Here is a 22,098-nt window from a genome sequence, read left to right on the forward strand (position 1 = left end):
CAGTATCTATGTTTCTTCTTCTTATTATCAACATGGCCTTAGTTTTTGGTCGCACTGCATTAACTGTACTCTTCTGTGGAATAAAACCATACTGATTAGTGTTCAGTGTGTTTGTAGAATAGATATGATGGTTTATCCTATCAATCAGGTTTCTTGAGGAGTTTTTCACCTACGTTTAATAAGCTAATTGGTCGGTATTTAGTTGCTTCTGTGCTCTGTTCTTTTCCAGGTTTGACTATGGGGATTATGGTCAAGTGTTTCCATTGTTTTGGAAAACATCCCTCTCTGAGACATTTGTTATAAATTTCTGTAACGAATGTAGGAAAAAACTAGAATGTCTTTAAAAGTATTTTGCAGGTCAAACCATCTTCCCCTGGTGCCTTGCTTGGGTCGAACTTTTCTAGAACTGCCAATATTTCTTCTTGTGAGAATTCCTCATCATCTGGTGAATTAATATGTTCTGTTACTTGCTTTCTAATATATGAATGGTATTGACTATCAGTGCTCTCACTATCCACTGGTATAAAGTGTTGTATCATGTGTTCGATTGTGCTGTCCAAGTCTGTAGTGTAGGTTCTATTTGAATTGAAGAATTGTTAGTGTAGTTTTATTTTGTAATTTCCCAGTTGCCAATTTGTAGACTGCATTCCAAGGGTCGGATTCATATGTTCGAGAGCGGAATTTTTTTCCAGAATTTAATTTTCTCTTCTTGCAATTTTGCTTGGTAGGTCCTTTTTCCTTTGTAATAGCGAAGTTTCCTCTCATGCCTCAAGATTTCATTGTTCCTCGTTGTTTGATACCTCCTCCTAAGTGCGAGTGTCTTTTTCCACAATACTGTGAGCTCACATGTCCACCATGGTACTGATTTTTCTACGGTACCACATTTCCCGTCTCTCAATACCCTGAACACTGTGTCACAATTTCTTGTAAGGCAATATGTGAATTAATTTACAAGATCTTCTATATCTGTGCAATGTTTCACTTTATTAAGGTAATTCTTTAACACACTTTCCTCGCTTGTTATTATTAATGCAATTAAAGGCTGATAAAATGTTAGGCACTAGGGTATTTTCTAATTTTATAAAATCTTCTGTTTTTATGTGGTATCTTTTCCCTACACGATTAATCACAGTCAGTGGCGATTCTTCGGGGAGGGAAGGAAGGAACATCCTCTTCACATTTTTCTTCTTTTGAAAATTGTTGTTGTTGTTGTTGCTGCCAATGCTTATGGAACTTTAATCGCTGGACACTGCAGTAAGTGGTCTTTATTCATTATGGAATTCACGTCCAAGCAGAGAGTATAGTGTGGCGAAGGGAATATACTGATCCTATGCAGGTGTGAGGCCAAGCAGTCATGACCAGCAGTGAGCAAAACAATACCACAGATTTCTTCTGAGGTAGATCAGGAATGATAGATTTATCCTTCAACAGTATGCTCAAGGATTTGTTCTCGCTATCTTCAGAATGTCTTGTCCTGCAGGCTTGACAGACTTTGTGTTTAATCTAGATTTTAGCATTCTGGAAGGATAATTTAGAATTAGTAGTTTGTTTAATGGTTGTTCCTTTTTTCGCAAAAAGGTCAGCTGCTTCATTTCCTGCAATTTGGCAATGTGCTGGTATCCATTGGATTACAATTTCCTTATGTAATGCTTGAATTATAATTCTTCAAGGGTGTGTATTTCTCTTATTTTAGAATTTTCAGGGTGTAGTGATCTTATTGCTTGTAGTCCTGCCTTGGAAACCGTGAGTATCACAACTTTTGAAAGTAAATACCAAATAAAATATGTGCCTTGAAATTCGAGAAAGATTCGATAATTTTTAAGTTCACAGCTATAAGAAAATCTAGTTGAACTAGTTTTAAACGACATGTGCTCATATGCTGCGCGAAAACTGTGAGAAGGATGCAAGATTGTTTATGAGGACGAAAGTCAATCCTTTCCTCCTCTACTGCAGTTAATACACATAGACAACAGTGCACTAGCAGCCAGAGAAAGAATCAGAGTTTTAAAGCAAGTGAATGAACAGGTAGGGAGGAGATCCTTCTCTGATTCTTCGCATGTGTGGTAAATAGTGTAGCAGACAGAGACCGAATGGTCGTGTAACAAGCTTGCTACTGCTGCCATCTAGCAATGTTGCATTCAACCAGATTATAACACCATAGGAGCCACAATAAAAACAGTTTTAATACAAAGCTATGAAAAACACCATATAAGCTTTTTTTTTTAATTATAGATAAAATATTATTCATTGCACTTTATATAGGCTATTATTCATGGTTTGAAACTTTCGAGGATATCTGAAAGTTAAAAGTCGGTTTTACATAAAAGAAAGTGAAAGCAGTTCTACATTACTATAGACAGGACGACAGCCAAGTTGTCAGTTTTGTACAAATATATTTGAAATTGAAAGTGCTCTATTTTTAATATAAACAAAAAGAAATTAATCAGCCACCAGCAGCTCACTTAAACCTCAAATGCTGAAACTATATTTTAACAATAATGGTAGTATGACTAATATGACTTGACAACAACTTACAGTCTTCAAAAACATATCTTAAAATGTACATTTGTCAACACAGACCACGTTGGTGGGTGCAGTGTTCTCACTTTTATAACAGATTATTTCCCAGTTCAGTAAAACAGTTCCGGTTCCATGTTAGTAGCTAGTCTCTTCCAACACATGTGATGCTGTAGTGTGCTCGAAAAATGCTGCGAGGTTGTGAATTTTCTCGTAATTGTTAATTTGTGCAATTATTCAACAATTAATGAAAGTGAAAACATATTATATTTTGGACAATTTAGAAAACTCAGTTTACAAGAATAGATTATTGCTACATACAACTAGTTCATGATGTAGACATAGACAAGAATATAAAAATAGATACTGACCACATAGTGGTCCACGCTTCAATCAACATTAAGAAGAAATCCATAAGGAGGAAATTGCATCAACACCCTTCCCCGAAACCAAACTCATTGGACCAAACTGAATACAACAGGCTACTCGCTGAAAATCTCAACAAACCAAGTACAACGGACGACATACCGACAACATATGCCAACCTAGTAAAAACCATAAAAGACACAGCCAGACACTCACTCTCGAAAGATCCCTCAAGCAGAAAGAACACCAAATTAAGTCAGGAAACCCTTCAGCTCTTAGAAAATAGAGAAGAACTCAGAAGATTAAGGGACGAAAATTTTGCCACACAAGATAGCTATGAAATGGCAAACAGACTCACCAAGCGAACAATAAGAAGAGACATTCACAAACACAAAATAGAAGTAATTGAAAAAGAATTGAGAAATAGGAAATCTATCAAAAGAATCAAACAAGAACTGAGCAAAGGAAAACTTTGGATCAAACAAATGAAAAATAATCAAGGACAGAACAGAAATTGCAACTGACTTCTACAGCAAATTATATAGCAGCATGATCCCGAATACAGCCAGCAAGTTATCAACATTTATCTCATCCCTGGAAAACGACAACTCCCCAGTCCTCCCAATACTAAAAAGTGAAGTCGAAACAGCTGTGAAGAGACTAAAATCCGAAATATCACCAGGAGATGAAGGAATTCTCAACGAATACCTAAAACTCGGACCAAACGAGCTAGACTAGGCGGCATTTCAGAAGGCGGTTAGCTTCTATATGCACTGTAGCATTTCTGGTATGTACGTCACAAGCTTGTACAATAGAACCAATCAGAATCAGTCTATAACAAGCACTTCCCGAGTTCGTTTGTTCATATGCGAGTGTTTCAATACATTGAATACGTAAAACTAAATTTACTGTGTATATGTAAGGTAAATAAATGGAAGAAGAGACTGTAAAAAGACAAGTATTACACAAGCAGGCGCGGAAAATAGTGTTTAAGGTGTATAATTTATTTTAAAAACGTTAACGAGCAGAACGCTGCCAGCCATCTTGATGCTGGCAGCAATGTTGCCAACATGCAAGAAACGACTGCAGAAGCATGTGGTGTGGGATTGAGAACCGTGTAAAGAATATTGTTAGTGAAGGAAAGAGGGTTTGTTTGGTGTCTTGCTTACAGTAATCAATGGCTAAGGTCATTATTGTCTTTTGATAATTTAAATTCCCTCCTGCGCTATTTGTATTGCACATGCTCGTGAAGTACGATGTGGCAATGTTGTACGCTGCCTTGCTCTTGCTATCTGTCTCTCTCGACGCAAACACTAGCAGACAACCGCCTTCCAAATTGGCATCGACTCTAGCAATCTACTTAACGAACCTCTTCAATAAAATACTGAACACCGAAGAAATACCAGAATAATGGAGCAAAAACACAATAATCCTGAACCACAATAAAGGTCCTAGAGACGATATGAACAATTACCAACCCATTAGTTTGATGTCCACACTCTACAAACTTTTCTCAACAATCCTCTTATGCAGAATAACTCTAACTCTGGAAGAAAACCAACCAGTCGAGCAAGCAGGTTTCCGTTCTGGTTATTCTACAACGGACCATCTCCAAGCACTCTCGCAATTGATCGAAAAAGCAGAAGAATTTAACCTCAGCCTGTACCTAGCCTTCATTGGCTACTCAAAGGCATTCGACTCAGTTGAACATATATCCATCATGACAGCATTGAAACGACATGGTGTGGAAACGAAATACATAAGAATATTAACAAAAATCTACGCCAACAGCGCAGCAAAAATCAGACTAGACAAGGAAGGAAAAAAAATTCAGACTTGAAAGAGGAGTCAGACAGGGAGACCCTATGTCCCCTAAAATGTTCAACAGCCTTCACAAAGAAGTGTTCAGAAAGAGAAAGCTCAATGATGTTATAATTATTGACGGGAAGAAACTCTCTAATATACGATTTGCAGACGACATTGTACTCTTAGCCACGTCAGCCAAAAAACTAGAAGCAATGATAGTGCAGCTACAGAACCTCAGCACGGAAGTAGAGCTCCCACAGAAAACAAAAGTTATGACTAACAACTTCAAAATACCAATCACAATAGGAAGCAAACAACTAGACTACGTGACAGAATACATCTACCTCGCCCAACTAATGTCCTTTCACAACAGACGACAGAACGAGATTCAAAGAAGAATCGGAAACGCATGGAAGAGATTTTGGAGCCTCAGTTTCATTCTGACAGACAAGACTTACAATTTTAAATTAAGAAGCGGAGTCATGAACAGCTGCATCCTTCCAGTTCTCCTATTCGGAGCACAGACATGGTCTCTAACGGAAAGAGAGCGGGACATGCTGAGAAAGTGCCAAAGGAAAATGGAGAGAAAGATGCTGAACATCACACTCAGACACAGACTACGTAACGAAGACATAAGGAGACAAACACATCTCAAAGACGCAGCAGAAACGACCAACAAGCTGAAGAAGAAATGGGCAGGACACGTGATGCGACTCAGCGAGAACCAGTGGACACACATCCTTACAACATGGGACCCAAGGATTGGCAAACGCAACGCTGGAAGACAGAAGACAAGGTGGACAGACGAATTTAGATCAAGATTCGGCCATCTATGGTCAAGAACAGTGAAAGACCGACAACAATGCAAACTAATCACAAAGTGTCTTGCAACCCAAACAGTGACTGGCGAACAGTGGACCCTTCAGTGTTAACCCAGACAGCATCCTAAACTATTACATTACAAAAGTGACCATCATTCCCAGAGTGGCTAACCGGAAACTGATTGACAAGCCACTCTGCATAGTCAGGAGGCCCTTGCCCTTCACGGGATTTCGTGGCTAATTCTTAATTCTTCATACGAAAGGGAAGGCCAACTCCACCACTACCTGGTCTTACATGTGGAACCAGCAAAGACAGGAAACTGCAATTTTCCACAACATGGTACCATGGTTGTGAACAAAGACAAATTCTTTTCTGTTTTTCGTGTGTTTTGTTTTCAAATTCCAAGGATGTTTGATCCTTTAGTGGATTCAATGACATTAAGAATCTAGGCCACGGGATTCAAAGGCAAGAAAAATCATGGGAGCATCTCGGCGACTCACTAAAATTAACATTCTTCGGTAAAAAGGAATATCACATTGATCTAGCATTAAGTGAAGCAGCCAGAGTTTCTCGTGCGAAACATGATGAACAGGTGAAACAAAATCGACATGTTTTATCCAGTTTAGTGGACACTGTGTGTCTATTAGGAAGGCAAGAACTCGCTTTCAGGGGACATGACGAAAGTGAAACATCGTCAAACCAAGGAAATTATCGCGAGCTTTTCAAACTACAAATGAAGCACGATGAAGTACTGCAAATGCATTTAAACAATTCTAAAGCATTTGTTGATTTGTCAAAAACAATACAAAATGATTTAATTGAATCAGTTGCCTGTCTTCTAAGAAAAGAAATAGAGGACAAAATTCAGAAATCTGACTTCTTTGCTGTGGAAGCTGATGAAACTTCAGATGTCTCTCTCACTGAACAGTGCTCCATAATTTTGAGATATGTAGATCCATGTGGTTATATTGAAGAACGCATTTTTGGTTTCCACATTGTCACTGCCGATAGAACAGCCACTGCCCTGTACAATTTACTGGACGAACAACTGCAGTCATTGAATTACAAGGGAAAACTTGTTGCGCAAGCTTACGATGGTGCAGCACTTATGGCGGGAGAATTAAATGGTCTACAGGCGAAGATCAAGCAGAAAGCTAACCAGGCATTATTTGTGCACTGACATGCACACAGACTAAACCTAGTGTTGTCTAAGAGCTGCAGTAGCATAGCGGGATGTAGGGTTTTCTTTGTCAGTATCGGTGGTTTCCTTCGTTTTTTCACCAGTCTTCAAAACGTATGGAGGCACTTACCAATGTGACCAAACTCAGATTACCAAAAGATGCCCAAACTCGATGGAATGTCAAATCTCGTTTGGTTGAATCTGTAAAATTGCTTAAGGAAAATCCTCTATACGGGAACAACTTAGAAAACTCCGTTGGTCTGTGCATGTGTCAATCTAAAAGAGTGACACAATATATTATTCACCTCCTCCTTCCTAATTGTCAACCAATAACGGAAGAAGGCTTCCAATGAAGCAGAATATTTTCGCATTTTTATACTTAATAATAACTCAAAAAGTAATAGATTCTAATAAGGAAAGAAGTATGTTGAAGAGTATTGTTTGCAGATCTTTAAGATGTTTGAGTCTCCGCAATATAACAAATGTAAGATTTCTTAATTGAGGTTTGTTTTATACTAATGTAGTTTGGGAAAATATGTTTTTAAAGTAGAAAATCGATCAGCGATAAACTTTCTTGAAGAGATAAGTGGGTAGCTGGAGTGTATGAAATTGTCTAAATAGATTCTACTTTATGGTGAAAAAAACCCCATGTTAATAGAATAAGTTAACAAGATTTCATCACTTATTAAGTTTATGTCTGACTGCTCGTGGTCCATCAAGTAGCGAGTACATAAACATTATTTATCTTCAAAACCTAACCATGCTTTAAAAATAAGTATTTATTGTTTTCATTGGTTTTATTTACTTAAAGGGACAGACTAAAATGTTTAGTCAGTTGTCTCCAGTCTTTTCAATTGGATTTTTGTAACAGAAATTGGGTTCTCCACTTAATGTAAAGGAACGACTGTGTCACCACCTTTTCACAGACCATGGAAAAGACAAGTGGAAGAAATGTGTTGAACACGTTAAAAATAACAAAGAACAATATTTTTCTAGGGCTAATGTAATAGACAGTAAAACTCACACAATAATTTTTCGTTAGACGAATGTTTAACTGATAGCAGTGATGCATCAGATGACGTCAATCAGTAGCGATAGTGGTTCAGATTAAAGCAGAGAAACTCTGACTCCACCTCCAGCGCAGCGGTAAGGTTTAGTAACCTCCTACAACGGAGCTTTCCCAGTTGTTAACCCTATAGTAATGTTTACTGGAATTTTTGAAGGCGATTCAAGGAAGTGAGATGATACGACAATTAGGGAAGCTAATGGATTTATTCATCTATTAGAAGACTTTGAATTTAATTTCTTGCTTTCGGTTTTCAGTGAAGTGTTTTTGAAAACTAGTATTTTCTTCGACATTCTCCATACGAAAACTAGTGATACCGATTTCTGCACTGTGAAAAGACTGAATTTCTGAAAAAATCAAGAAGTGATGCAGCATACGAGAGACATTTTAAATCAGCTGCTAATGAAACTGGAGACACTCTTCCCAAAATCAAGAGAAGATGCTGCACTTTAATATTTTGATCCACTGACAAGATAAATGCAAGTGAGATTCGATGACCTAAAGAAATTATATTTTCTAAAATTACTCGATGCTAAAAAATTTGAATGTTTTTCTAAGAACTTCCCTGCTGTTGCATTTTCATCACTAGTGAACTATTTCTCTGATCACTTCGACAGTGAGAGTCTTAAAAATGAACTGATAGTGTTTTACAACAGTCGTGATCTACAGCAGAACGTACAATACTTCAAGAGTTACTAGTGTACTTTGTTAAGGACAACATTTGCAAATGTCTTCCTAATATATACAGTACATATTAGAATGATTTGCGATGATACCAGTGTCTACAGCAAATGCTGAAAGAAGCTTCTCAGCACTGAAGAAAATAAAAACTTATTGTAGAAATAGTACCTGTCAAGACACGCTATCTTCTCTTGCACTTACGTCAATCGAGAAAGAACTGTTGCTGCAACTGGAAAAAAAAATCCAAAATGACATGATCAAGTGATGAAACATTTCGCAACATGAAAACAGCGACAAGCAAGAGTTCTGAATTTCTCAAGAACCTAGGCTTTAAAGCTAAGAGTGCTCTCCTTAATTTCTGTAACTATGTCTGGAAAACTTCAGTTCCTACAAATTGGAAAAAGAGTAAAATTATCCCAATATTGAAACCCCGTAAGCCTGCGGACAAAATTGGTTCTCAGAGACCTATATCATTAATTAGCTATGTGGCAAAGGTAATGGAGAAAATGATATCTAATAGGTTAAACTGGTTTTTAGAAACAAATAACCTTCTATCACCACAGCAAGCAGGGTTCTGGAGAAACCATTCAACATATAAACAAACAATTTTATTAAGTCAGGATATTAAGGACGGATTTAACAAGAAAAAGGATACATTAGCTATATGTGTTGACCTTAAATCGGCATATGATAATGTTTGGAGATACAAACTCATCATGAAACTTCAGCAATTAGGCATTAAAGCCAATATGTTAAGATGGATATCCGAGTTCATTACTCTAAGATATTGCTCTACAACCTATGGAGAGGCAATTTCCAAATATAAGCAAACACATCTTGGCTTACCGCAAGGTGCTGTATTAAGCATAGTATTGTTTAATATATACAGTATGACCTACCACAACAACTGGGAAAATCTAGTGCTATAGCTCACGCAAGAAATGACTACCGTTGCTGTCTGTTTTGACGTGTGTATGTAGGCACGCCGAGGGGGGAGAGGTGCGAGCCGATGGAAGTACTGTCTCTTCCAAGAAGATGAACAAATGAGGACATCGCTGTGAAAATAAAGAACGTAGGAAGAGAAAAATTCGAAGGTAATTAAACGCGCAACATATGTTTACGAATGAAATAATAATACCGTGCGATACAAGACACGTATTCACATGCAATGGAACAAACTAAAGTCGTAATGTAACTATCACAACGCAAGACTGATTCTATCGATGTCATTTCTCTTCCGACTGTACTCTTGAATATCATTCAAGTTATCTCGTGACCTTTCCTCTCGTCCGCTCTTCCTTATCGCTGTGTTTGATTCGCATTCCTTCCGTCAGTAATCCGTACTTGCAAGACCTATAAAAAGCACTTTTTGCTGATGACTTGGTCATTTGGACTTCGCAAAAAACAAAAAAAAATTTGAAAAACTCCAAGAAATCATCTCTAGATGAACTTAAAATTTGGTGTTCAAATAATGTCAGTAAATACAGCAAAAACAAAATTCCAACTCTTCTCATTACGAACGAAATCTGTTGAAGTAAATCTTAACTACAGTGATGCTAAGTTACAAGGAACAGACAGTGCTTGTTACCTAGGAGTACATTTTGATAGTACACTCTACCAATGAACAAGTCGTACACCTCGGCCAAGAAATAAAAGACAGTTTTAACAAGAAAGAAGATACCTTGGCAATATTTATTGACTTTCAGTTAGCATATGACTCTGTTTGGAGAAATAAATTATTACTAAAACTCCAAAAATTAGGTATCTCCAGCAATATGTTCCAATGGATATCAGAATTCCTTAGTCAAAGATTCATTGCCACTAAATTCAATAACTCACTTTCTAGTTACAGACAAACATATCGAGGTCTACCCCAGGGCGCTGTCCTCAGCACAACTTTATTCAATATTTATATAAATGACTTAACCCTCCCTATTAGAGGAATCAAACATGAAAACAGCACTATTTGCAGATGATATAGTTTTGTGGACTTCCAGATCTTACAGACATAGAGACAAAATTCAAAATTCTGCTCTTAAAGCTCTAAATCAACTACATGAATGGAATACATCAAATTTGATGACACTCAATTTAAGCAAAAGTAACTACCAAATATTTTCACTTGGTAAAAAAGAAAGAGAATTCAATATCCAATACAATGGCCAATGCCTTCCTAGGACTTATGAATCCAAATATCTAGGAGTTATTTTCGATAGTAAGTTAACATGGAGCAACCATCTGAAATACATTTCTGAAAAAGCTCGTAAAAGATTCTCCCTTCTAAAAAGACTAGCAGGAAAGAAATGGGGATGCTCTAGGAATACTTTGAACACTACATACAAAATGTTTATACAGCCAGTGCTGACATACTGCGGAGAAATTTTAATTACTTCACCTTTCATAAACGACATAAAATATGTTCAAAACCAAGCTCTCAGACTCATTACTGGTGGAATCAAAACAACTCCAATAGATTCTATGAGATTCCTCACTAATATTAACAGCATCAAAATGACAATAGAAGAAAAAGCACTGATTCAATATGGAAAACTTACCAGATTACCAGGAAACAATTGGCATTCATACAGTCCTCTATGTAGATTGAAAACTCAAAAAAGTTTCATATCGATTGTTCAAGAATTAAAACAGAAAATCAATATCCCGAATTTAAAAGAAAACTTAAAAATTAAACCAAACCCTTTAACTATATTAAATATAGAATATAATCTAAATTTAACAGAAGAAATACTGGAATCAGAAGTAAACATTGAAATACTGAATACTGAAATAACAATTGTCTTTAGACACAATTAATATTAGGTACCCTCCACAAAACTGGCTTCATTTATACACCGACGGATCCTTGATCTCCAGAGAACAAGGTGCCGGTGCAGGTGTTACGTGCTGTCTCTTCTCACTTTATAGATCTCTTGGATATGGAACAACAAGTTTTGATGGTGAAATCATTGCAATAAGTGAAAGTCTCAGGAATCTTCTATGCCACATGAATGTAGTTATATTGTCAGACTCCAAAGCAGCTATTCTATCAATAGTCTCTAAACACACACCTTCATCTCAAACAGCAGAAATAGCTAAAATGCTCTCTCAATTAATATCACTCAATAAAAGAATTGTATTCCAATGGATACCATCCCATTGTGGAATTCTGGGAAACGAGAATTCGGATGCTTTAACAAAGAAGAGCAGCACTGCTACTTACAGACCTGTTACTAAGTCTACGTATTACTCTGTGAAAAGATTTATTAAATCTACATACTTAGACTTTAACAAACAAAATTTGATAAAACAATCTCAAGGGAAAAAATGGAACTCTCTGCATCAAAATCCCAAATCTGACAAATGGAACAGATATAATTCCACATCTACACTAAAGACCCAAAACAGATTCAAACAGGAAGTCGTAAAGATTAGGAAAAATCTAAAAATACCAATTGGAAAAGAAAATATAATACTTCAGTATAATCCAATAAATAATTTCAGAGTGAATTACCATCTCGATCTAGATGAAATTTTCCACAAAAGAGATACTTACCCAGAAATTGCAAAATCCATTACTCTTCACACTATTAACACAAGATATCTACAGGATGCTTGGTTACATATTTACACATATGGCTCACTCATGAATCCAGATAAAGGAGCTGGAGCAGGTGCTACTTGTCAATATTTTCTATTTTATAAAAATGCTGGCAAATGTACAACAGATTTTGATGGTGAACTTGAAGCTATCTATGCAGCTCTCCAAAATGTTTTTCCTTGGTTACAGAAATGCAAAAGTATAGTTCTATTATCTGATTCCAAAGCTGCAATCCTGGGAGTTAGTACAACTACTTTTGCTAAATCAGAAAAAATTAAGGAAATCCATTGTATGTTAAAGCAGATTCAAAATTTAAATAAGACCTTAGTTCTCCAATGGATCCCAGCCCATTGTGGAATATATGGTAATGAGAAAGCTGATATGTTGGCCAAGAAAGGAACTAGAATAAATGTAAAGAAGAACTACAGTTTTTCATACGAGTCCATAAAACGAGTTATCAAAACGAAAATTAACACCAATTACCACACTGATTCTCCAGTGAACATCAAAATTCAAGATAGAACAATTTACTACAAGATTTAAAATCCATTCCTGATCTACCACGAAAATCTGCTGTGGCCATGTTCAGACTGTTTACTGGCCATGATTTTCTTACAAAACATCTACACCGAATCAGCTTATTGGACTCTACTAAATGTTTGTTGTGCAATAAAGAAGATGCCATGGACATGGAACATCTAAAAATCTGTGAATCTCTGGAAAATTTTATGAACCTTACATCTAAATATTGGGAAGCAAGAAGGAGAATGACTTCACTGTTAAATATTGAGCATTAGACTACACACACACATTTTTTTTCAGGCTCATGGGTGTAGCGCTACCTAAATACAGGGCTTATACCCTTATTTAGTGTAGCATTTCCTCTACACAGCATAGTATATGTATATTGCTTTGACTTTGTCTCCTGAACTTCGTTTGTTTATAACAGATTGCACCACGTGAAGGTGTAGATGAGAAATGAGTAGGAGAAGTTATATATGAATACTGGAGTGCAAGAGAACAAATGGCATCATCGTCAACTGCTCAAGATTAGATACCAACCAGTCAGCAACAGTAATTCAAAACTGAATTATTTAACACAGTAGTTACAGATAGAGTGAGTCAGTGTCATCTCATGCAGAAACAATTTGCTTGTGTCCAAGGCTTTGCTACACTAACATTATTTAATTTCAATTACAATAATTACTTCATACATACCTGCCTAGAGTTACGTGGGCAAATATGTGAGCCATCCGAATAAAGCAATAACCTGTACAATATGAATCCCATCCTGCTTCATGAAATTTAACATCGAGTTCTTGAGATGGATCATAATTTTCTGCGCCAGTTGCACTACATTTAGGAACCTTCAGCTGTGTGTCTGAAAACACAAAAAGATTTGGCTTAGTACTAAAAAATACTGAAATTGTACCTAATATTATCAACATAAGTATACAGACAATGACCAAATGAAGTTAGTTTATTTTTTTTTTGTGTTTGAACGAGTAATACTGGGTTCAAACTGGCCTGCACACATATTTCTTGTATTTTCTCACTTACTTACATACTTACTGGCTTTTAAGGAACCCGGAGGTTCATTGCCGCCCTCACATAAGCCCGCCATCGGTCCCTATCCTGTGCAAGATTAATCCAGTCTCTATCATCATATCTCACCTCCCTCAAATCCATTTTAATATTATCTTCCCATCTACGTCTCGGCCTCCCTAAAGGTCTTTTTCCCTCCGGCCGCCCAACTAACACTCTATATGCATTTCTGGATTCGCCCATATGTGCTACATGCCCTGCCCATCTCAAACGTCTGGATTTAATGTTCCTAATTATGTCAGGTAAAGAATACAATGCGTGAAGTTCTGAGTTGTGTAACTTTCTCCATTCGCCTGTAACTTCATCCCTCTTAGCCCCAAATATTTTCCTAAGCACCTTATTCTCAAACACCCTTAACCTCTCTCAAAGTGAGAGTCCAAGTTTCACAACCATACAGAAGAACCGGTAATATAACTGTCTTATAAATTCTAACTTTCAGATTTTTTGACAGCAGACTGGATGATAAAAGTTTCTCAACCGAATAATAACAGGCATTTCCCATATTTATTCTGTGTTTAATTTCTTCCTGAGTATCATTTATATTTGTTACTGCTGCTCCCAGATATTTGAATTTCTCCACTTCTTCAAAAGATAAATCTCCAATTTTTATATTTCCATTTCGTACAATATTCTCGTCACGAGACATAATCATATACTTTGTCTTTTCGGGATTTACTTCCAAACCTATCGCTTTACTTGCTTCAAGTAAAATTTCCATGTTTTCCCTAATCGTTTGTGGATTTTCTCCTAACATATTCACGTCATCCGCATAGACAAGCAGCTGATGTAACCCGTTCAATTCCAAACCCTCTCTGTTATCTTGGACTTTCCTAATGGCATACTCTAGAGCAAAGTTAAAAAGTAAAGGAGATAGTGCTTCTCCTTGCTTCAGCCCACAGTGAATTGGAAACACATCTGACAGAAACTGACCGATACGAACTCTGCTGTACGTTTCACTGAGACACATTTTAATTAATCAAACTAGTTTCTTGGGAATACCAAATTCAATAAGAATATCATATAAAACTTCTCTCTTAACCGAGTCATATGACCTTTTGAAATCTATGAATAACTGATACACTGTACCCTTATACTCCCATTTTTTCTCCATTATCTGTCAAATACAAAATATGTGGTCAATAGGTGATCTATTACGCCTAAAACCACACTGATGATCCCCGATAATTTCATCTACATATGGAGTTAACCTTCTCAAAAGAATATTGGACAAAATTTTGTACGATGTCAACAAAAGTGATATTCCTCGAAAGTTACTACAGTTAGTCTTGTCCCCCTTCTTAAAGATAGGTACGATTATGGACTCCTTCCATTGATCTGGTACAATTTCCTTTTCCCAAATAGCAAGTACAAGCTTATAAATTTCGTTAGATAATGCGCTTCCACCCTCTTGTATTAATTCTGCTGGAATTTGATCGATACCTGGAGACTTATAATTTTTCAGATTTTCTATCGCAATTTCGACTTCAGAAAGTGTGGGTTCGGGTATATATGGCTCAGCAGTTTATATTTCAATTTCGTCCCGATCATTCCTATTTGGCCTATGTATATTTAGTAGTTGTCCAAAATAATTTTTCCATCTGTTCAGGATTGAATGAGCGTCTGCAAGCAAGTCACCATTCTCATCCTTGATCACGTTTACCCTTGCCTAATATCCATTCTTGAATTCCTTTATGCCCTTATATAAATCTCTAATATTTTTATTTTTACTATTTGTTTCTACCTCATTCAGTTTTTCCTTCAAGTAATCTCTCTTTTTATTCCTAAGCGTATGATTTGCTTCCCATCTTTTATTGAAATAATTATCTCTATTCGCCTCAACTGGATCCTGTAAGAACTTCAATTTTGATCTTTCTACTGCCATGCAACAATCTTCATCAAACCACGGTTTCTTTTTCTTAGTTTCATATTCTCACTTTGATCATAAAAAAGCAAAGCAGCTGTTATGGAAGACTGCTTGTGAGATAATATACGTGAAGGTTGCATTTATGATAAAAATAAACCAATGAGTGGAAAATCAATTCTTCAGTGGTCAAAACTGTCAGCATATGTAAATTCACAAGCAAAATATCTTTAACATCTATTCAGTGATCAAGAACAAAATCTCAGGAAATCTGACAAAAAACAATGTCTTGTTGCATGAAAATACACATCCATGTGTTGAGACATGTTGAGAGATGAGACTATGCAGCTAATGTACTATGAAGGTTTACAGCTTCCGATGTACAAACTAAGATTTCTTGCAGTGCAATTATCATGTGTTTAGACTTTTCAAGAGTGCTTTAAAAGAATGTATATTAGCTACAGATGAATGACTAACACAACAGCAAAAGAACCCCTTTTTAGACATCATCTGGGATTTGGACAAGCATGCAGATGACTTCCTGAATGAACACAAAGATATCTCATATTATCCATTCACTACTGGGCATGTATAAGGCCCCCAAAACATACTGGCCAGCAAAACGTTAGCATACACAGGGGCCAGAATGGTCAGTAAACCCTTGTTTACGCTGTCTTTCAATTTAAGAATTGAGATTGTGACATGCAATTTCTTACAGAACAAGTGTCGTATGTACAGTCAGGAGATGGGAAAAGAAAATAGTTCTATTTTATTTGTGCGAGCTGTAGTCATATATTTGTTTCTTACACTATATTATCAATTAATTATTATTTATTAGTATATCGTTTATTAAACAGTCATACTTTATTCTTAGTTGTAATATTTATTACATCTCTGAAATCAAAGCTGTGTAGCAAACACTTTGCACAGCCAGGCTTCAAGAAATTGTTTCTAATGTGTAAATGTGCTTATTTTAAAAATCAATGTGAAATGTGAAATGTGAAATGAATATGTAGCTTCAGAATGCATAAAAGAACTCAATAAAATACAGTCTTCAATGGTACAAAATACTAGTATTCCCGAAAGAACTACATAAAGGATTCTTTGTGAATGAAAGAAATATGATGCTGAAGGAACATTCTTCCATACCTCAGAAAAGGAATAAGTTACATCCCAAAAAAAATTACTGCCTTGGACAATTTCCATAAAGTCGCTATTAGATGTAACACTCATAACTTAAGTCCAAGAAGGTACGGTTCTAACAATTCCTAAAGAATAACATTGGTTATAAAAGGGACAGCACAAGTATACTAACTATTATTAAGGGCAATGACTTCAAATGAAAGAAAATTAAGATCAACAGGTCAGTATTAAATAAGAAGTATATATCAGAAAAATGAGGACTTAGCATTTCTGGCATTTTCAAACAAGAAGGATGAAAGCCACTGACATAGCTCAGTCGGTTTAGGCACTTGTCTGCCAATTCAGAGTTGCGCTCGGGGTGGGTTCGATTCCTGCTTGGGCTGATTACAGGTTGTTTTTTTTCCTAAGTTTTTTCCAACCATAAGGCGAATGTCAAGTAATCTATGGCGAATCTAACCCTCGCCAAATATCATCTACCATCAATCCCATCAACGCTAAATAACTGAGTAGTTGATAAAGCGTCGTTAAATAACCAACTAAAAAAAAGAAAACAAGGATGAAGGTCATCGTATCGTCTCTGAAGATGAAACTTACATTCCAGCAATTCCACACAAAGAGCTGGTCACATGACAAAACTAAAGGCCTACTGACATTGATATGCAGAAGACTGAGGCTCATCATTCTAGTTGAAAGTTGTTAGCATTTTATTTCTAACATTGTTAGAAAATGTAGTGTTGTCATGACAATGCGTAAACCCCCTTCCTTCCACACCTCACTAGTAAATTGCTGCTGGCACTGAAATTAAAATGCATACCATTGTTCATAACCACATTGATCTGCCAGCACTGGTACAAATTATGGTACTGGTATTTACAAGCCACAGCTATGGTGAGTGTGGGTAGAGAAAAACTGTTGGTGATTAAAATAAAGATTTTGAAACTAAAACAAAGTTGTTTTTGTTATCTCAGTTTACAGGAGAAAATAAATATAACAATTAGTAGATGTCTGGAACCTTCATTCATTAGTTATAGTCCACAATCAACCAAATTGTAAAAACCGAGCTGCATTACACGCTAATTTGATAACTTTATATACGATAAAATGTTGTGGTTATGTGGGTGCGAAAAAAATAATGCTTTAATTTGCTTTGTATGTCCTATTGTTTGGTGATAATGATCCATGAACCAAAGGAGGTGTATGTAATTTAAAATACATATACGAGAAAATAAAAAGACATGAAGTATCTGCAAAACATAAAATTAATGCTGTGAGTTTTCACTTTCTTGGTCGAGTGAAAATTGCTTTGAGTTTAAGCAATGGCAGAAGAATCTATTCACATTCACAATGAAATAGTACAAAAGAATCGTCATGTAGTTTTCAACAATTGATCTAAAATCATGTGGTGTTTGTGGTGGTGCAACCTGCCTTTATATGAACATGATGAAAGACTTAACTCATTCAAGGGCATTTTCTTGGAAGTATTGTGCAAAAAACTTAGTCCAGTTCTACAGAGTTATTTTGAAATTGCAGAAGTTTACAAAGGCACATCCAAGACTATATTATAAAATGAATTACTACGATGCATGCTACAAGTATGTAAGGAATTTATTAGCCAGTCGTCTTTCCTCACCTGCATGACCGACGATAGAAAATAAGTACTTAAAGATTAATTTTTGGTCATACAGAATTTATCTGTTATGGTAACAATGATTATTAGAGGAGAAAAATTCGCTCCGGTGCCGGGGATCGAACCCGGGTCCTTGGTTCTATGTACCAAGCGCTCTAACCACTGAGCTATGCCAAAGTTCAATCCACAACACTGGATCAAATTTCTTTCCTCTAGTGTTTTACCCTTTTGTGGCCTTACTCCATGTTCGACATAAATGTTGACATAAATTAAGTCAACTGCCATTATACAAGGAGCGCACTCAATTGAATGACTTGGTGTCCGAGATTCCACAGTATATGCACTGTTGGGTGAAGAATCTACGTAAAGATTAATTTTTGGTCCTACAGAATTTATATATTATGGTAACAATGATTTATTAGAGGAGATTCGATCTGGTGCTGTGGATTGAACTTCGGCATAGCTCAGTGGTTAGATTGCTTGGTACGTAGAACCAAGGACCCAGATTCGATCCCCAGTGCCAAAGCGAATTTTTCTCCTCTTAATCATTGTTACCATTACAGATAAATTCTGTAGGACCAAAAATTAATCTTTACGTAGATTCTTCGCCAAACAATGCATATACTGTGGAATCCTAGCCACCAAGTCATACAATTGAGTGCACTCCTTGTATAATGGCAGTTGTCTTAATATATGTTAACATAATATCGTCACCTGAATGCAAGAACTAGGTACCTTGATTTTTCATAATTTGTGACATCGCCTATTTACTTATTTATTGCACTAAGAAATATGCCTCGTTTTCTTTTAACTATTTGTTATATTGGAAAATAGATGTCGCTGGTATTGTTCGATCAGTTACCTAGATCCTGGATTACATTTTGTGCGACTTTTGCTATGCTATAAAAGAGGTAACTAAAAAACGCAAATTTCGAGTTACCTAGTTCTTGCATTCAGGCGACAATATTATGTCGAGCATGGAGTAAGGCCACAAAAGAGAAAAAATACTAGAGGAGAGAGATTCGATCCAGTGCTGAGGATTGAACTTTGGCGTAGCTCAGTGGTTAGAGTGCTTGGTATGTAGAACCAAGGACCCGGATTCGATCCCTGGCACCAGAGCAGATTTTTTTCCTCTAATAATCATTATTATCATAACAGAAAATATGTACTGAATACCACAATATGTAGGCCTATTGATATTTCAGCACGAGTTGAATGGTAATGTGCAAGAGCCATTTTGGGAATTTTTCAATGCAAAACACCTAATAAATTTCTTTTTGGAACATGTCCAACTCTTGTTAAAGCTGTCCTGGAAAATTAATTGCACATGTATAACGGAACAGCTGTTCATAGGGTTCATTTGGGTAAGCAAACGTGAAAATTCAAGTACATAAAAATGGAAATTAAACTTATTGTATGCTTAAACTATTAAGACTCGCAGGAATAAAATGGGACAGTTCACGGAGTACACTAAACATAAACTACACTACATACATAGGCCTAAACCCTATTCTAAAATATTGTGACTAAGTAACAATCTCATTAACTACTACTTAGATACTAGAACATACATAAAGCCAAACTCTATGTGTTGTCAATGGTGCAATCAAAACTACTACTATTGAAGTCATGCAAATAATCATTTTAGAAAGAAATTATGGTAGTTCTTGAAACACAAGCCCTTTTGACTTATGAGAAATTAAAAAGGTTTTCAAATTTCGATAAATGTTATAGATACAAAGACTACAGACTCAAAATGGATTCCTGCAAGACATAGCAAAGCTTGGCAAAAATCAAGAAATACCAAGAAAGAAAAACTTGGTATCTCGATGTACAAGCGTTGTTTCAAAGGATCATAGCCTGACATTGAAGTTAAACTACGATTATTCTGAAACAATCTTTAATTCTCAACATAATCCCCCCTGACATTCACACACTTGGTTCATCAGTGCTGCAATGCTGCTATACCTCCTTATACACAGATTCTTTGAGGTCTGCAAAACCGCCTTCAGCTGCTGTGATAACCTCTTCATTTGACGAAAATTTCTGCCCAGTCAAGTGAGTTTTGAGCTTTGGGAAAAGAAGAAAGACTGAGGGTGCGAGATCTGGTAAGTAAGATCCCTAACAATTCGAACTGTAGTTCGTGTAGTTACCGTGACTGCAGACATGTGAGCAGATGCAATATCGTAATGGAACAAACACTTTCTTCTTGGTCATACCCACCTCTTCTCGCGAATTTTCCTTTTCAGTTGCAACGGGAGATTTGAATAGTATTCTCCGGTATTGTTCTCCCCTTTGCTAGATAGTCAATCATGATTATCCCCTTAGAATCTCAGAACAATGATACCATGACTTTTCCAGCAGATTGAACAGCTCTTGCTTTCTTTGGAGGTGGAGAATCACTGTTCTTCCATTGTTTCGACTGCTGTTTTGTCTGGTATGTAGTAGTGCATCCAGGTTTCATCAGTGGTCACAAACTGCCTAAAAAAATCAGGCATATTTTTCTCAAATTGAACTAGACAATCCCTCGAAATTTGACACTGGATGTGCGTTTGTTCCAGTGTTAACAAACGTGGAATTCAGAGATCTTGGACATGCCCAAGACATTGACTAAGATGTGGCACACCTATTCAGTTGAGATACGCATAACCTCACTAATTTCCCTCACTTTCAGTTGACGGTCACTTAACACCATAACATGGATTTTTCTACGATTTCTTCACTTGTTGCTGTTACTGGACGTCCAGGGCTGGGGTCGTCTTCCATGCTCTCTTGACCATGTTTAAATAATGCTACTCATTTTTTCACAGTTGAAAATGCTGGAGTGGATTCCCGCGTGTAGCATCCATGTTGTTATTTAGTCCAATGTCTAAAGACAGAACTGAATCTCACAAATGATACCAATAGGGTACCACTTATAAGGCAATTAAGCTAGGAGATAACAGGGTAGTATGGCCAGTTCCTTTCCTCCTTGTAGCATCCATATGTGCTTTAATTTCTGTTGGACTCATTCCCTTTTTTACGAAAGATTTAATGACAGCACAAAGCCCGATATTTTTCGTTTTTTCCAAACTGTTCCATGCACTAACTTTAAAATTAAAGCACACAAAAGTATACTTACTTACTTACTTACTTACAAATGGCTTTTAAGGAACCCGAAGGTTCATTGCCGCCCTCACATAAGCCCGCCATTGGTCCCTATCCTGTGCAAGATTAATCCAGTCTCTATCATCATATCCCACCTCCCTCAAATCCATTTTAATATTATCCTCCCATCTACGTCTCGGCTTCCCTAAAGGTCTATTTCCCTCCGGTCTCCCAACTAACACTCTATATGCATTTCTGGATTCGCCCATACATGCTACATGCTACATGCCCTGCCCATCTCAAACGTCTGGATTTAATGTTCCTAATTATGTCAGGTGAAGAATACAATGCATGCAGTTCTGCGTTGTGTAACTTTCTCCATTTTCCTGTAACTTCATCCCGCTTAGCCCCAAATATTTTCCTAAGCACCTTATTCTCAAACACCCTTAACCTATGTTCCTCTCTCAGAGTGAGAGTCCAAGTTTCACAACCATACAGAAGAACCGGAAATATAACTGTTTTATAAATTCTAACTTTCAGATTTTTGGACAGCAGACTGGATGATAAGAGCTTCTCAACCGAATAATAACACGCATTTCCCATATTTATTCTGAGTTTAATTTCCTCCCGAGTGTCATTTATATTTGTTACTGTTGCTCCAAGATATTTGAATTTTTCCACCTCTTCGAAGGATAAATCTCCAATTTTTATATTTCCATTTCGTACAATATTCTGGTCA

At 36.6% G+C, this 22,098-nt stretch overlaps 1 protein-coding gene across 4 annotated transcripts in view; it reads right to left on the reverse strand.

Moving 5' to 3' along the window:
• The window catches only part of LOC138691298 (pre-piRNA 3'-exonuclease trimmer-like), a 355,843-nt gene that overhangs the window by 186,264 nt on the left and 147,481 nt on the right, over positions 1-22,098 (reverse strand). For all 4 annotated transcript variants that reach the window (XM_069813142.1, XM_069813140.1, XM_069813143.1 and 1 more), the window contains one exon: positions 13,255-13,417. In XM_069813142.1, the coding sequence (XP_069669243.1) occupies positions 13,255-13,417 (163 nt within the window). The remainder of the gene's footprint in view (positions 1-13,254; positions 13,418-22,098) is intronic.

This window comes from Periplaneta americana, chromosome 16, assembly GCF_040183065.1.
Source record: "Periplaneta americana isolate PAMFEO1 chromosome 16, P.americana_PAMFEO1_priV1, whole genome shotgun sequence".
Taxonomy (NCBI): Eukaryota; Metazoa; Arthropoda; class Insecta; order Blattodea; family Blattidae; genus Periplaneta; species Periplaneta americana.